Source organism: Gorilla gorilla, chromosome 21 (assembly GCF_029281585.2).
Source record: "Gorilla gorilla gorilla isolate KB3781 chromosome 21, NHGRI_mGorGor1-v2.1_pri, whole genome shotgun sequence".
NCBI classification, from domain to species: Eukaryota; Metazoa; Chordata; class Mammalia; order Primates; family Hominidae; genus Gorilla; species Gorilla gorilla.
In genome coordinates, this window is record NC_073245.2 from 70,537,681 (window position 1) to 70,554,940 (window position 17,260).

General features: G+C 41.5%; 1 protein-coding gene across 7 annotated transcripts in view; it reads right to left on the bottom strand.

Annotated features, from left to right (window-relative positions):
* Window positions 1-17,260, bottom strand: part of LOC101126302 (serine/threonine-protein phosphatase 4 regulatory subunit 1-like) — an 82,228-nt gene that overhangs the window by 36,306 nt on the left and 28,662 nt on the right. For 6 of the 7 annotated variants that reach the window (XR_010132310.1, XM_063702373.1, XM_019017510.4 and 3 more), the window contains 2 exons: window positions 9,077-9,183; window positions 7,672-7,814 (listed from right to left, as the gene is read on the bottom strand). Coding sequence is in view for 6 of the 7 variants with exons in the window: in XM_063702373.1 (XP_063558443.1) it covers window positions 7,672-7,814; window positions 9,077-9,183 (250 nt within the window). In the remaining variant the exon portion in view is untranslated. Of the gene's footprint in view, window positions 1-7,671; window positions 7,815-9,076; window positions 9,184-12,611; window positions 12,730-17,260 lie in introns of all 7 variants that reach the window. The other variant, XM_055372849.2, reaches the window with a different exon arrangement.

Here is a 17,260-nt window from a genome sequence, read left to right on the forward strand (position 1 = left end):
ATTCTCCCCTAGAGCACCCAGAGGGAGCCCACCCTGACGACCCCCTGATGCTGCACTTCCCACCTGTGGAACTGAGAGGGAAGAAACATCTATTGTTTTATGCTGCGCAGTCTGTGGTAAGTTATTACAGCAGCTCCAGGTAATGAATCCACTGAGCAAGGGTAGCAGGGGAGAAGGCCTTCCAGGGCCAGAGAACAAACAGCACATTCTAAGGTGCAAGGTGATGAACTCTGGGGCCAAATACTCTGAAGAAGTAGGACAAGTTCCAGATGGCAGAATGGGAGGATGAAGGGCAAGTGAGGTCAGGCCAGGAAAAGCATGCCAGATCCCACTAGGACCTCTGGTGGCCACTCCAGGTGCAATGGGAGCCCCCAAGGGTTTCACAGCAGAGGACCAACACGATCACACCTGGCTTCAGTGAGGGTGACAGTCTGGAAACCTAAAGTGGTTCTGACAAGAGAGAGCAGGTGAGGGGCTCCTGGGCCACTACAGGCTTTCATGAGGCATGATGTCAGGGCAGGGGACAGAAAGAAGAGGGCAGGTGTGACAGACACTGCTACAGAGAGCTGAGAATGACTACCAAGGATAATCACAGAAGTCAGAGCTAGATGGAGGATAGAGAGACTAGGGCGGGACGCTAGAGTCTCTAAACTCTATGGGATTCGCTGGACATCTAGACAGAGCCATCCAGTAGGCTGTGGCGATGGAGGGCGGTGATTCACAGACTCCAGAGACCTGGGTGAGAGACAGCAGTCTAGTGTTCAGTTGTGTGTAGAGTCTCCCTAGGGCCACAGCAGCAGACGAGACCATGAAGGGAACCCTGATATCATAAGAAAAGGAAGACCAAAGATAATACCCTAGAGATGAAACAGCAACTCTTAGGGGCAGGAGAGGATTGGGCTAATGATGGAGATTGGGGAAGACACAGACAAGAAGTGCAGGCAGAGGCAGGGAGGAGGCCTGGAGCTCAAGAGCTAACACGGCAGTGGGTACAGTCTCCGGCTGTGGGGTCTGAATGCTGAGCCCCCATCTGGATCCTCCAAGTGACTAGCTGAGTCATCTTGGCCAAGTGACTTGGCCTCTCTCAGCCTCAGTTTCCCATCCATAAAACTGGATAATCATAGTATCTATCTCATAAGCTTGTTGTGTGGATGAAAGGAGCGACAGGCTTCCGATAGTGTCTGGGACATGGCATGCACTAAATGAATACTGGCTGGTACTGTTAGTACAACCATGATTATTGGAAGCCAAAGGAGACAAATATTTAGAGGATCCCAGCAAGGGGTGTGTCCAGTTACCTTTGCATCCCACTGTCTGGGGTGAAGCAACACTAAATGCCTAGTGGGATCCAGTAAAGGTCTGTGCAAACACTCAAAACTGGTCAACAGTGACAAATGGTGCAAATGGGTCAAACAAAGAAAAAAAGAAGTCAGTGAGTAGATAAAGAAATTGTGGGAGAAATATAAATACTATATAGCAGCTAAAATGAAATACAAATACTATAAAGCAGCTAAAATGAATGACCAGCAGCTATCCCGATCAATGTGGAGGGGTCTAAGACACAAAGGAGTCACGCAATCGGCAGAATGGAATACACGTCCAATGATGCCGTCTATGCAAGCTTTCAAGCTCCCAAACAAGACACTCTCTTATTCAGGGGCCACCTACACAAGTGGTGTGACTGTGAAAACCTGGTGAGAAGGTCTCATGCCAGGCTCAGGAAGGGGAGGGAGGGAGAAGAATGGGATGGAGGAGGGGTACAGAGAAGTTGCCACCGTATCTGTAACCTCTAAATAAAAAATAAAAGGATATGCAGAAAATTGCAAAATGTTAACATTTGTTGAATACGAATGGTAGGTATATGGGTGTTTATTACACAATTCTGTCTTGTGTGATTAAAAATCTCATAACATTTTAAACATTGAACTATTAAAAAAAAAAAAAAAGCACTGGATTTTACAATGAGCAGATTCACTGAGTCCGTGGCAAGATACCTATCTACCAGCTTCCAGAAAGCATCAGCTGCCGCATGAGGAGCTAGTGCCAGAAGAAGAGCCCAGAGGTAGAGGCGGTGGAGGTTCCTCTCTGAAAAAGCTTGACAGTAGGAGAAGGAGTGGGCCACAAGCTCTGAGTCAAGGCCAGGGAACGGAGAGAGCAGGGAGACTGAGGACTGATTATAATCAAACAAGAAACCAATGAGAGAGCTGGAAAAATAAGCAAGCTCTGAGACAACAGAATGGGACCACAGAGAGAAACTAAGACATGAGACTTAAAAGGGGGGTGGGACATCCCTTCCTGTGAGACAGAGGGGAGGAGCTCAGGACCACTGAAGAAATCTGCCTACATTATCAAACGGCATGTGCATCTGATTCAGTTCTACAAATCTTTACTGAAACTACCAGGTGCCAGACCCTGTGCTAGGTCACGGAAGCCGACCAAATACAATCCTCGGCTCTCACTCAAGAAGGGGAGAGACACTCTGGCTTACAACATCTAGAAGAGCCTCCACAGCCCCGTAGCATACAACAGGCAGCCTCACGAAACCAGACATCCAGCCTCCTGCCTTCTCCAGCTGCTACTCAGCACCCACAACCACACCTCTCTGCTTAACTAGCAATTCACCCATACTTCACAGTGGGGGTGAACAAGAGGAAAGGAGATAAGCCAAGCTAGCCTGGAGCACAGCCCTGGAGCACAGCGACAACTCAAAAAAGGGGTGCTGTGAGTGGCAGCAGTAGTCCTTGCAATAGCACTGATATTACCCCCAACGTTGTGAATTTCATGCCTCACACGTTCGGTGACCATGAAGAGTACCTGCTGATGAACAGAGAAGGGCCAGCTGGCCTGAGATGCAGACGCTAGCTGGAACCTAGCACACCCGTCCCATCCCCACATGCACGAGAATCTTCGTCTTTGCCGAATTAAGAATCCTAATCGGGGACCTTTGGGTGTTTTCAGGGGCCCCCACTGTGGATGTCGGAAAGAGTCAGCATCTGTTAAAGGAAGACAGAGACTGACAGAAGAGAGGAGGGGGCACTTGAGAAGGGCAAGAAGGTCAGAATCATAAGGACAGAGGGGACAGGCAGATGCCAGCAGAGTCAAGGGCAGAAAAGGACAGGTGCCCAGGAAGGAGTCTGGGCTGTGCCTCAGGGAACAAGAGGTCAGCGAGAAAGAACTTCAGCACTTTTCTGTGTTTACTAAGGGTGGGAATGAAGAGGAGCGGGTGCCCTCAAGGGGTTAGGTACTTTTGATGGAAACAAAGGAGACAGGGCTTGGCTCTAGCTGGATGGAGGAGGTGAGGGGAGAGGATTTCGTCAGTTCCTGGGTGGCGGCTCTGGGGAGTGTGTGAAGTAGGTGGTGGTTCCCTGCATGGAGATAGGGGATGAAGATTGAAGGCCTCTATTTGCTCTGTGATGTAAAAGGCAAGGTCATCTGCTTGGCGCGAGGCAGGGAGAGGGGAGGAGGCCTGATGAAATGGCGAAGGTCTAAGAGACCTGCCAAGGATAATGGGAAATGCAGCTGATGAGGGACAAGGGAAAGGACTGCCAAGCAACGCTGCAAGCCCAGCCACGACTGGAACCCATCAATTTGCAACGGCACCAATCAGTGCATGACAGGACTCCCTCCACCAAGCTCGGCCACCAGCAGTGGAGGACACTGAAGGGCTGGGGAGGACAGGCAAAGCCAGTGTGGCAGAAGCACCATCAAAAGGACAAGTAAATAGAGGGTGATGGCAGGGACAGGCCTGAAAGGGTGGGACAAGAGAGGGAGCCGCTGAGGAACAACAGGAAGTAAATGCAGGCAAGAAATAGAGGCTGCAGAGCCAGAGGCCTGTGGGAGCAGGAAGGCCCACGGCAGGGGAGCAAAAAAAGGAGGGCAAGCTGTGTTTGTAGTGGAAGTGGGAGTGCAGAGGTGCGGCAGATCTGGACACACTGGGAAGCTGGGTGCGGACACACTGGGAAGCTGGGTGCACACACAGCTCGGGCTGACCATGGGAGTGCCTGCTCTCGACCATGAATATGACTCTTCAGCAAACACAGACTGAGTGTCAGGCACCATGCTAGATTCTGGAGTCAAAACCACGCTTCCTGCCTCGGCTCTTCTGGAAGAGAAGATACAGCAATGCTACTGGACAAAGGTCAAGAAATGTCAAATCCCCTGACTCAGTGTAATCTCATTTTCAAGAATGAATCCAAAGGAAAAAGAAAAGTCAATGAAAGAACAAAACCACATCCTTTCCGATGTTCACTGCATCTACAGCACACACACACACACATACACACACAAAACCTGAACGAAATCCAAATATTCAACAAAATTAAAAATATGACAATTATAAGGAAAGTGTTTTACCGCGTCTGTGACGGGGCTTTCTGAGGGCAGAAAATCTGTCCTGCTCAGCTCCCCATCAACCCCAGGCACGAAGCACTGTGCTTGGCTCATAATGGGCACTAAGAAACTGTCCGAATAAATGAATGAGTGGGGAAATTATATCACATTATGATTAGACCTATGTGGAAAAGAATGTTAGCACCTACAGAGGAAAATGCAAAAATAATCAAAACACCAAATGTTAGGACAGTAGAAACAGGAGGACTTTTTTCCTTATTTGAAAACTCCACTTGAAGCTGTCACACTGCTTACCAGTTCAAAATGAGGATTGGCTCTTTTCAAAATGCTTGGATCAAGGGAGAAATACAAGCCAAAACTTTAGAATCTCTTGAAAATAATGACAATGAAAACATGGTGTATCATTAAAAATCAAATAAATTTACTCTTTGTGGAAAACCATCCCCAAATACACTAGCACAAATAGAAATGATGCAAGTCTATACTCACTGCAGCAATTTTAAAGTGGCAAAAGACTGGAAATAGCCCAAATGTCCATCAATAAGCTCTGCTCTGTTCCCCCACCGGGGTACTACACCACAAAGGAAGGAGTGAGGACGCCACAGATACTGGGGCCTGCACTCGGGGTGCTCACAGAGCACACAGCACGGGGCAGTAGGAAGAGGGAGCTCCCCACACCCGAGAAAGGGGCACGGGTGTGCAGAATGCAAGGACATCATCTCAGTTGTTCACATGTATGTGCGTGCGCATGTGCGTGTGTGTGTGTGTGTTTCCAGAATCAAAATCAACCAAAAAGTAAAAGAAATAGTTACCTACAGGAGAGGAAGAGAAGAGGTGGGGGCCAGGGATAGAAGTCAGACTTCTCTGAACGTCCTTTGTTTTACAGTTTTGACTTTGGAATCAAGTAAACATTTTAAATAATTATAAATCAAAATGTACAAGCTAAAACAATTCCTAAAAATAAAAAGCAAATGAGAACAACTATATATCAAGTTGGTGGCTTAACCACAAAGAGAAGGATTAATGCAAGTGACTTTAAAACACAATAACGTGAATATGACTGGGTACCTCTAGCAGGACGTGGCCTAAAAACACAAGGAATTACAAAGAAATCTTAAGCTATGTTCAGTAACCCCATCATATTGTTGGTAATACCGGGATTTTTATTTTGGATAAACAGACATACACATGTATGCTAATGTCATCAAGAAGTAGGATTTATATCATGCAAGTGAAAAAAGACACAAATAAAATCAAAGAAGTAAAAGCCCTATAATGCTAAATTTGAGTTGGAAATATCAAGATAAACTCCAAGAATTTTTATCTTTAAAAAAATCGTTGTGTCACTAGAAGCAACAAGTGCCCCTGAGTACCCACATTCCATTTTCTTATTATTTGCCTCATAAAGGAACCTGGGCTCTTGGAGAAATGGTTGATCCCAGGTCGAGGTGCACTATCACAGTCTACTGGGTCATGTTAAGAAAGATCCTGGAGCCAATTTGAAGGGCTGCAACTGGTCAAAGCTGGGAAAACTTGATCATCCAAAAGAATAAGTACCAGATAGCATTAAGAGAAATACCTAATGCAAATGACGAATTGATGGGTGCAGCAAACCAACATGGCACATGTATACCTATGTAACAAACGTGCACGTTGTGCAGATGTACCCTGGAACTTAAAGTATAATTTAAAAAAAAAAAAAAAAGAATAAGTACTATAACTGTTTGAAACACATCTACTATGTTAAAATGCGGGAGTTCCTAACAATACTCAAAAAAATTTTCAAAACCTAACTGGTAACCTTTGTAGATTATTAAAACGCCAACGATGATTCTGGAAACTGGAAAATAAAGGGATAAAATAAAGCATTTATTCTATCTTCCCTATTCAAACAGGTTTTCAGGGCTATCAAATAGTTGATAGAGGAAGTCTTTACAGAAGAACTCTAGCTATTAAACTAAAAAGAGATGTTGGAATTACTGTGTCAGAATTTACAACCTCTAATGAGATACTGGATCAGGGCAACCATCACCAATGGTTGCTCATACAATGATGGAGAACTTTATAGAAGTTTGGCCACCTTTATAGAAAAGGTGGCCAAATTCAGCATTAGGAAAAGATAACCATCCAGAGCTTTTCTGCCCCCCCAGTTTGATATAGCAGGAAAACACAAACCATCTACAAAGTATTCTCACTAAATAAAAAATCTGAGTCTGGCTGAGCTTCCAACTTAGCTACTAGTTTATAAGAAATGCCTGGAGTACAGCAACATCTTAACACTACAGAGATGCAATAAACCATATCCCAAATGTGGGAAATTCTATAAAACTAATGACCTGGCTTCCTCAACAAATAAATAGCAAGGAAAAAAAGTGGGGAGGAGCAACATTATAAATTTTAAAAGATCTAAGAGACATGTATCACTTAGATTCAATGTGTGGACATTGTTTGTATTCTGGTTTGAACGGCCTCTGCGCAAAAACACACACTTATGAGAAAACTGGGAAATTTGACCAATTACTAGATATTAGATGACGTTAGATAACTACTGATAATTTTTATATTTGCATTAATGATACTATCATTCTTTTTTAAAAGAGTCTATTTCTTAGAGAACAATACTAAAAGTATTTACAGCTGAAATGAGATGGTTTCTGCAAATTCTTTTGTCTGGATTGGATTTTATCTCAGTAAGATAAATGAAAAAATTAATCAAATTTTTTTTATTTTTTTTTGAGGCAGAGTCTCACTGTGTCACCCAGGCTGGAGTGCAGTGACACGATCTCGGCTCACTGCAATCTCCATCTGCCGGGCTCAAGTAATTCTGCTGCCTCAGCCTCACGAGTAGCTGGGACTACAAGCACACACTACTATGCCCAGCTAATTTTTGTATTTTCAGTAGAAATGGGGTTGCACCAAGTTGGCCAGGCTGGTCTTAAACTCCTGACCTCAGGTGATTCACCTGCTTCAGACTTCCAAAGTGCTGGGATTACAGGCGTGAGCCACCACGCCCGGCCAGGTCAAACATTAACAATGGTTGATGCCAGGTGTAGGGCACGTGGGCATTCATTTTCATATTCTCTCTACTGTTACGTGCGTTTGAAAATTTCCATAGTAAAATGCTAAAGAAAAAAAGAAATATTTCATGATAAGAATGAGTGCTGTCTATCTTCCTACACGACTAGAGGAACTGGACACAAATAGGCCTTTTGTTCTAGAATCACTTAACTCTAAGAAGTTGATTTTTGTAGTATGAATATAAGCTAAAACGAGACTAAAGAGAATTTGCTAAAGAGATCTTAAGGTTATAATTTTTCAAACCTGATTGTTTGGATCTGTGAGGTACCTCACTACAATAGGTATGAGATATTCAGAGAGCACCACTGGAAAATTTGATCTGTTTTCTTGTAAAAAAATGGCAATAGGAGGAATCTGTTCCATCAGCTCAGTCCGCACTGTGGGCTCTGCAGCAATAAAAAATTAAAAAAAATTATATTAAGAATAAGCCAAGCATCTTAGATAGTACATACTGATAGTTTCTAGCTTTTCTTACTAAAATACTTCATCAAGGAAATTAGACAAATGCAGTTTAAAAATCATTTCCCGTTTAGAGTATTTATGCTACAGACAGGCTTAAAAAGCTAATGAGCTATACAGCAATATAAAAACATAAAAAGAAGAGAGAATGACAACTCTATTATAACAAGCCATATATAAATTTGAGGAGGGAGCAAGAAGTCTGCATGCTGGGCCAGCATCCAAAAGCCATTACAACTAATGGCTTATCTGCCAGACCTATGGGTTGTGCTTATTTAAATTCTAGCCAGAATGTATACATTATAAATAATTCTTTCATAAATGCACTCCGCCACAATCCACGCATCCCAATTATTTCTAAGGCAAAGCATTAAACAAAAGAGCGGCTCTAGCTCCAATATACCACATTAAATTTAACACAAATGTATAATTGCTACAGCACTGTAAATGGTGACTCATTTACAAAGAGAATCCATTTAAAGACTCAAAACATCCACTTGGGCCTTTTTAAAAGCATTGCGTTATATTCATATAAATATTTTAAACTAATGTGGGAGCTCTATGGAAGGCTTATTTTTCTATTTTCAGTTAAAATGATTAAATTCTAAAGGCTGAGAGTCCTGAAACTTTCTGAAGCTTCTCACCATTCATTCTGAATGCAGGAAGGAGGGGGCTGTGGCACAGCTGTCAGTACCGGCCAGCCCCGCCACTCGTTCATCTAACTCATCTTTACTGGGGTGGGGGGGAAGACAACATCATCATATCTGCCGTACAGAAACGTGCTTTTCTTCCACGATACCAATCACGGAGAGGTAGAATGAGAAAGAAAAATCAAGATTCGCCTAGAGGGAAACTAATGACTGAGATTTTTGAACCAAGAGGCTTCTTTTGATTTGGCATTTCTTAGCAACCAGTAGTCTGGCAAAACTCAAGAAATACCAAAGGCCTAACTGCCAAGGCAAACAGCATTCGTAGCCATTAATCATTTTAATTTTCTAAATATAAGAAAATTTCAGTCAAAATTCAAATAAGACATACATTCTTCAAGACAAAATCCATTCATGGTTAGAAATTGCTTAAAGGTTATTGATTAATAAACAGGTTTTTTAAAAAATAGCTGTTATTGGTTATACATAATTTCTTAGAAATTCATAAGTAAAAAATAAAATTATACAATCCTTATACAAACCTGCATCTTCTGACAATCTGACTACAATCTCCATTACCGTGAGGAAGTCTTCTTCATTGTTACTGAAGTCCCGGAAGATATCAAGCAGCCCTCTGGCAATAATCTGCCTATGGAGACAAAAACAATGCATATGGCTATTGGGGCCACATTGACTGAAGGACCACAAGGTTCCAGGCATTGCGCTAAGAGCAGGTAAGTGCACCTGGGCACATGACAAAATGAGCAACCTGTGTCCAGAAGGAGGACGGAGGCTACCCAGGAATGCCCAGCGACGGCCATTCCAGCGTGGGCCACAGTCCTACAGGAAAGGAGGCCTGCATCTTCTAGTCTGGTAGTCATCAGAGTTTGAAAATGTCCACTTGAGAATAAGGCAAAACCTTTTTCTCATTTTTTGGCTGGTTCCTCAGGCCTACATAGGCTTGGAAGAAATGCTCAAGACAGTTGAAGGGAACTAAGGGACCAATAAATGCAGAAGAGAAAGGCCCAAAGAGGCATCTGATGGCCTCTTAATGACTGAATGAGTAAGTGCCAACCAGAAATTCTGCAGAAATTCTCTTGGAAAGCCTTGAGAGAATTTTTAAAATTCCGTTATTTCTCCACATTTATTATTTTTACTTTCCTATCTCCCTGTGCTGATTAACCATAAAACCTGTAAAATGAGAAGGAGCTACAGATGTTTATTTTGAGGGCAGCAAGGGAAGGAGGAGCTGGGGATACTGCATCCCACTATAGGCAGAACTGGTCAAGAGAACCAAGATAGAGTCAGAAGTGGCAACTACCAAAAGGAAAGAGAAATCATTGCAGTCCACTGGCCTGAGCAATGTACAGGAGAACAGTTAAGTCAGCCCGAGACTGAGGAACAGGCCGAGACTCAACTCAGAAAAGTCTCACCACAAGATGGCAAGCAACAGAGGAATGATGTGCACTATGGCATTCCACACAGAGGAAGCTATGGCCATGGGGGGAGACAATGTGATTGTCATTGCAGGACCAAGTGATGTTGTCCCATCATAAGCATGATCTGAGCTAGAGCTACAAAAGGCCTACTGAGGAGACACGTCAAAGATCTCTGCAACAGCTAATTCCATCAGTATACTGATCAATGGAGCAGGCGGGGGGCAGGGGTACCCTAAGGTGTGGGGCCTTCCCAAAGAGCGGACCCACAAGCCCAGGAGGCCACTGTGAACTGTGGACCATCCAAAGATAAGAAATTAAAAAAGAATAAAGACTCTTTTAGACATTCAAAAAATCTATCACCAGCAGATCTGAACTATAAGAAATGATAAAGAAAATCCGATGGAAATGTGAATCTGCAGAAAGGAATAAAGAACACCAGAAGTGATAACTACATGCATAGATACACAAACTTTTATGTTATTATTTAAATCTCTTTCAGAAATAATTGACTAAGTTAAAAATAACATTTATTATTATTGTGGATTTATAACACATATATATAAAATGCATGACAAAATCACATAAAGACCAGGAGAGGGGAAATGAAGGCATACTATGATAAGGTCCTTACACTATACATGAAGTGGTAAAATACCACTGGAAGGTAGGCCATGGTAAGTTAAATATACATACTATAAATGCTAAGGCAACCACTAAAATAAAAAAACAATGAATTATAACTAATAAACTATTTAAAAAGCAAACTAAAATCACAAAGAAGTTCAATTAACTCAAGAGAAAGCAGATAAAGAACAAAAAGGGAACAAAACAGATGTGACAAATAGAAAACAAACAGCAAGATGATGTACTTAAACCTAACTGCATCAATAATTACATTAAATGTAAATGGTCTAAACATTGCAATTAGAAAAAGATTAACAGAATGGATAAAAAAAAAAACAAGACCCAACTACATATTACTTATAAGAAACACATGTTAAATATACAGATGCAAATAAATAATAAAAGATGAATATATTATGCTGACAATAGTCCAAAGAAAGCTGGAGAAGCTATATTAATATCAGACAAAACAGATTTTGGAGCAAAAAACATCACCAAGGGAAAAGAGGTCATTTCATAATGATAAAGGGGTAAACTCATGAAGAAGACATAATTGTCTCAAATGTTTATATGCCTAATAACAGAGTTTCAAAATACATGCAGCAAAAACCAATACAACTGCAAGGAGAAATAGACAAAAGTAAATGTCGAAGTCCAGAAATAAACCCACACATATATCAAGTGATTTTTTTTTTTTTTTTTACAAAGGTGAACAGGGAAAGTCTTCAAAAAGTAGTGCTAGAATAAATAGCCATATGGGGGGAAAAAAAAACATTGACTCTTATTTCATACCATAAACCAAAATTAATTCAAAATGGACCCATAGATCTAATGTAGGAACTAAAACATAAAATTTCTTGAAGAGAAAAAAAAACTTTGTGACCTTAGGTTAGACAAAGATTTCTGAGGAGCCAAAGTATACAAACCATAAAAGAAAAAAATTGATAAATTTGACTTCATCAAAATTTAAAACTTTGCTCCCTAAACCACACCACTGAGAAAATAAAAATCATGAGCCACAGACTGGAGAAAATATCTGACCAAAACTGGTATCCAGAATATATAAATAATCCTTGTACTCTTATAACTCAATAATAAGCAGACAAACAGCCCAATTAAAAGAATAAGTGTTCATAAATGAGCCCAGCACATTATTAATACTAATAACCGAAAGATGGAAACAACCTAAATATTTGTCAACTGAGGCGTGAATAATCAAAATATTACGTATCCATTCAATGGAGCATTATTAAAGGAATGAGGTACTGATGCATACTACTACAACATGATGTAGCTTTTTTTTTTTTTTTAAAAAAAAAAAAACAACACAGGGTCTTGCTCTGTCACCCAGGCTAGAATGCAGTGGCACGATCATAGCTCGATGCAGCCTTGAACTCCTAGGCTCAAGTGAAACATGGATGAATACTGAAAACAGCATGCTAAGTGAATGAAGTCAGTCACAAAAGACGACATACTGTATGATTACATTTCTATAAAATGCCTGGAATAGGCAAATCAATAAAGACACAAAGTAAAAGAGTGGTTGCCTAGGGCTGGGAGATTGGAGAGGAATGGGTAGTGGTTGCTAATGGGAACCAGGTTTCTTATTGAGGTGATAAAAATGTTTTAAAATTCATTGTGGCAATGTTGCACAACTCTGTGAATATACTACAAACCATCAACTTGTACACTTTAAAGTGGTGAAACGTATGACATGTAAACTAAATCTCAATAAAGTTGTTTTATTCTTTTAAAAAGCAAAAGATTTTAACAACTTCACAAAAGAAAATGTACAAACAGCCAAGAAATACAAGAAAAAAATTCTCAACATCACAAGTCTTCAGAAAACTACAAATCGGCCAGGCACAGTGGCTAACACCTGTGATCTCAGCACTTTGGGAGGCCAAGGCAGGCAGATTGCTTGAACCCATGAGTTCGAGACCAGCCTAGGCAACATGGTGAAACCCCGTCTCTACAAAAAATACAAAACTTGGCCAGGCATAGTGGCACACACCTGTAGTCCCAGCTACTCAGGAGCGTGAGGTGGGAGGATCACTTGAACCCAGAAGGCAGAGGTTGCAGGCAGCTGAGATCGCACCACTGCACTCCAGCCTGGGTGACAGAGCGAGACCCTATCACAAAAAAAAAAAAACAAACCTGTCAAGATCATGAAAGACAAGGATAGAACAAGAAACCATCACAGACAGAGGAGCCTCAGGAGACATGGCAACTGTAAATGTAATGTAGTACCCTGATGGGATCCTGGAGCAGAAAAAGAACATTAATGGAAAAATGCAGAATCCAAGTCAAATCTGTAATTTAGTTAACAGTATACCAATGCCAATGTTATTTTCTTAGTTTGGATCAATGTAACATGCTTATTTAAGCCGTAAACATTAGAGCAGTTTCCTGACCTCAGCATTACCGATATTTTGGAGCAAGTAAGTCTTTGTTGGTGGGGGGAGGGGCTGTCTGGTGCACTGCAGGATGGTTAGTAGCATCCCTGGCTTCTACCCACCAGTAGCACCCTCTGTGCCCCAAGATGTGACAACCAAAAATAAGATCCTTTGGGGGCAAAATTACCCATAATTGAAAGCCACTGCATTAGAAGTTGGGCAAAAGGTATAAGGGAACTCTCAGTACTATCTCTGCAACACTCCTGTAAACCTAAAATTATTTCAAAATAAAAATCTTAAAGACAAAACAAAACACAAGGCCAAAAATGCAAAAGCTACAATGAGGTAACACTACACTACTAGAAGAACTAAAATTATAATGACAATACCAAGTGCTGGCAAAGATATGAAATAGGAATCCACAGACATTGGTAGAAATGCAAAATTGTACAGGTAATTTGGAAAACAGTGTGGCAATTCCTCTAAAAGCTAAACATACACTTACCAGTCAACCCAGCAATTTCACTCTTAGGCATTTACCCATCCAAAATGAAAACATATTTCCACACAAAGTTGAATGCAAATGTTCATATAAGCATTATTCATAACAGCCACGAAATGGAAAACTCCCAGTGTTCCCTGAACTGGTGAATGCGATACAAAACAGAGTATCTATACATACTCAGCAATAAAAAGGAATGAGCTATTGATAACAACAGGGATGAATTCTAATGCATTTTGCTAAGGAAGAGAAGCCAGACATGTAACAGTACATCCCATATGACTGAATTTATATGAAATTCTAGAAAAGGCAAAATCTTTTGAAAACATCAGAAACAGGGTCAGTGGTTGCCTGGCCCTATGGTGGTCAGGGAGGGAGGGAGTGCCAGACAGCCAAGGGGCAAATAAGGGTACTTGTCAGGTGACTGAAACTTTTGAACTCCATTGTGACAATGGTTGGATTACTGTATACATTTACCAAATTCATCCAAGTGAACGATTAAAGTGGGTGAAATTTATTGCATATAAACTATGCGTCAATAAACGCTCTTTAAACAAAGACACTGATGAGGGATAAAGTGAGGGCCATCAGCAGTGGCCTGGGGTGATCTGGAGGCCTCCCATGCAAGCAGAGGAACTGGAGCTCCTGAAGGCTTTCTCTGATCAAGTAAAAAGGGGCCCCTGACTGCTTCTGTCCACTCCTCTGAGCACCCCACCATCCAGGAACAATGCATGTCATTTCTGGCCATGCATGCATCAGAAGAATTCACTGAAGTTGAAAACCTACCCTGACTTGCAGGCAAAAAAGACTAGAAATATGGAATTCAAAGGGGCAGTCCTTTGGCCCAGTATATTACAGGAAGAAATCCATCAACTCAAGCCTGTATCCAGGGAGATTTATACCACCCTTGGGATGAAAGATCAAGATCTGGCAGCCAAGAGGTTTTGGAAAGTCAGAATAGACACTGCAGAGAAAGTCACTAATTACATTTCACTAGACCACATTCATTCAGCTTCCCTTGGGAAATCAAGCAACTAAGATCCCCAATCTGCTTCTAGGGCCATAGAACAGAGAGGCAAATCTACATCCAGCCTCAAGTGGTCACAAGGGACCTGCCCTCTTAAAGAAAGCGAGGAAAGGGATAAGAGAGGACCCCTGAGGCAGAGACAACTCCACAACAGAACAGGAGAGAGGTAAAGATTCAAACAAATTGGTGCTTTGGAACCACCATTTTGGAAAACCTGGCTGCTTTGCAACGACCTGGAGAGCCCACAGTGGATGAGCAGAGTCCCGAAGCCTCGGCCTCAATACTTCTCACTTGTTTGTTAGCTTTGTTAATAAGATGAAAGAAGAAAGCGGCCCTCTGGAGAGACAAACCCTGCCTGACTCAGAAGACCGCAGGGAGACTCAGCAACATGGTGTGTAGCAAGCACAAAGCTGGGGAGTGGCACACTGTAAGTCCTCTACGGTGCCAGCCACTAGATTACAAGACATGCAGCTGCCAACAACAAATGAATAGAGAGAAGCTTAAATAAATTATGATCTATCTATACCCTGGCATACCATGCAACTATTTGTATGGTCTTAGTACCTCTAGATATGTACTAAGTTAGAAAGATATCCATGATACATTAAATGAAAAAGGGCGAAAAATTTTGCATATGGTATGAGCCCATTTCTTTGTTTTTTTGTTTTTTTGTTTTTTTTTGAGACAGAGTCTCCCTCTGTCCCCAGGCTGGAGTGCAGTGGCACAATCTCAGCTCACTGCAACCTCTGCCTCCCAGGTTCAAGCGAGTCTCCTGCCTCAGCCTCCTGAGTAGCTGGGACTACAGGCGCACGCCACCATGCTCAGCTAATTTTTGTACTTTTAGTAGAGATGGGGTTTCACCATGTTGGCCAGGATAGTCTTTATCTCTGAACCTCGTGATCTGCCTGCTTCAGCCTCCCAAAGTGCTGGGAATACAGGCGTGAGCCATCATGCCCAGCCAAGCCCATTTCTTAATACAAGTTACATTTAGGTATACATGTGCAATACATGTACACATAAACACATTCATATATACATACACTTATTTAGGAAACAATCTAGAAGGGTACTCACCAAACTTCACAGCTCTTCCCAAGGTTGTAGTGGGGGAGGAGGGAAACTCTATTTAAATTCCTGAAGTTGTTAAATATTTCAATGGGCATGTATTATGTTTGTGAATTTTTTTTAAATATAAAGAGGATGGCTGGGGAGGCCAAGGCAGGCAGATCACTTGAGGTCAGGAGTTCAAGACCAGCCTGTCCAATATGGCAAAAACCCATCTCTACTAAAAATACAAAAATCAGCTGGGCATGGTGATGTGTGCCTGTAGTCCCAGCTACTCGGGAGGCTGAGGCATAAGAATCACTTGAACCTGGGAGGCAGAGGTTGCAGTGAGCTGAGATTGCAACACTGCACTCCAGCCTGGGTGACGGAGCGAGACTCCATCTCAAAAAAAAAAAAAAGAGGATGGCTTAATTTTATGTGGCAATATAACCAATGTTCCCTGGAAATCCAGCCATGGAAGTATCACTCAATCACTCAGTTATAATCATGTGTTAAGCCCAACCAACTCTAGACTCAACGCAAGAAGCTTGGGATACCAGGATAAACAAGGTCCAGTCCCTGCTCTTAGGAGCTTTACAGTCTAGACCTGGAAGTAAACAAGAAAATTATGATGACCAGTAGGGACAGGACCCACAGAGAGTGCCCACAGGATATGACAGAAACACAGAAGAACACAGAGGGCCTAGCCAGAGAGATGAGGAGTGTGAGAATGAGAAGTCAGGCAGAAACCCTGGATGTCGGAAAGATGAGACGAGGACTTTAAGATAGGCGTGAACAGCATGGAAAGATCTAGAGGAAACCCGGGGCACACTGGGCAGCTATGGAATGCGGGAACTTTCTGTATTTCCCACTCGACTTTTCTGTAAATCTAAAATCCCACCAAAAATAAAGTCTATTAGTTAAAGAAAGAATGGAAATGAAACGTTTTTTCAGACAAACAAAAGCTGAGAAAATTCACTGACAACAGTCTTGTACAAAACAAAAATTGTTGATGGAAGTTCTTGAAGCAAAAGGATACCTGATGGAAATGAGCATTTTACAAAAAGAAACAAAAAACATCAAAAATGGTAAGAAAAAAATGGCAAATATTTAAAAATCTTTTTCTTATTTGTAATTGCTTTAAGATAGTTGCTATATAAAGTAAACATAGTAAAAAGGTATTCTGAAATGTATGAATTGTGTAGAAGTAAAGTGTAGGAAAGTAACAGCGTGAAAGATGGAGGGGAAGAGGTGGAAGAACACTGTTGTGAGGCTCTTATGCAACATCTCCAACTCTACAGCATGGAAAGTGGTATCATTTTGAACATATGTCGTGATGAATAAAAGAAGTATACTGTAATCCCTAGAAAAATCCATAAAAATGTTTAAGAAGAGGTACTGTATAACGAGTAAGCCAACAGTGGAAAAAAACTGATATATTTAAGGCAGGAAAAACAGAAAACAAGAATAGTCAAATACAAAATAAATACCAAGATGGTAGATTTAAACAAACCACATCAATAGTAACATCAAATGGAAATGATTTAAACATTCAAATTAAGAGGCAGAGATTGTACAACTGGATAAAAAAGCAAGACCTAATTATATGCCTTCTATAATAAACACACTTTAAAGACAGATAAGTAAAAAATAAAAGTATGGACAAAAATATACCACACAAACATTAATCAAAA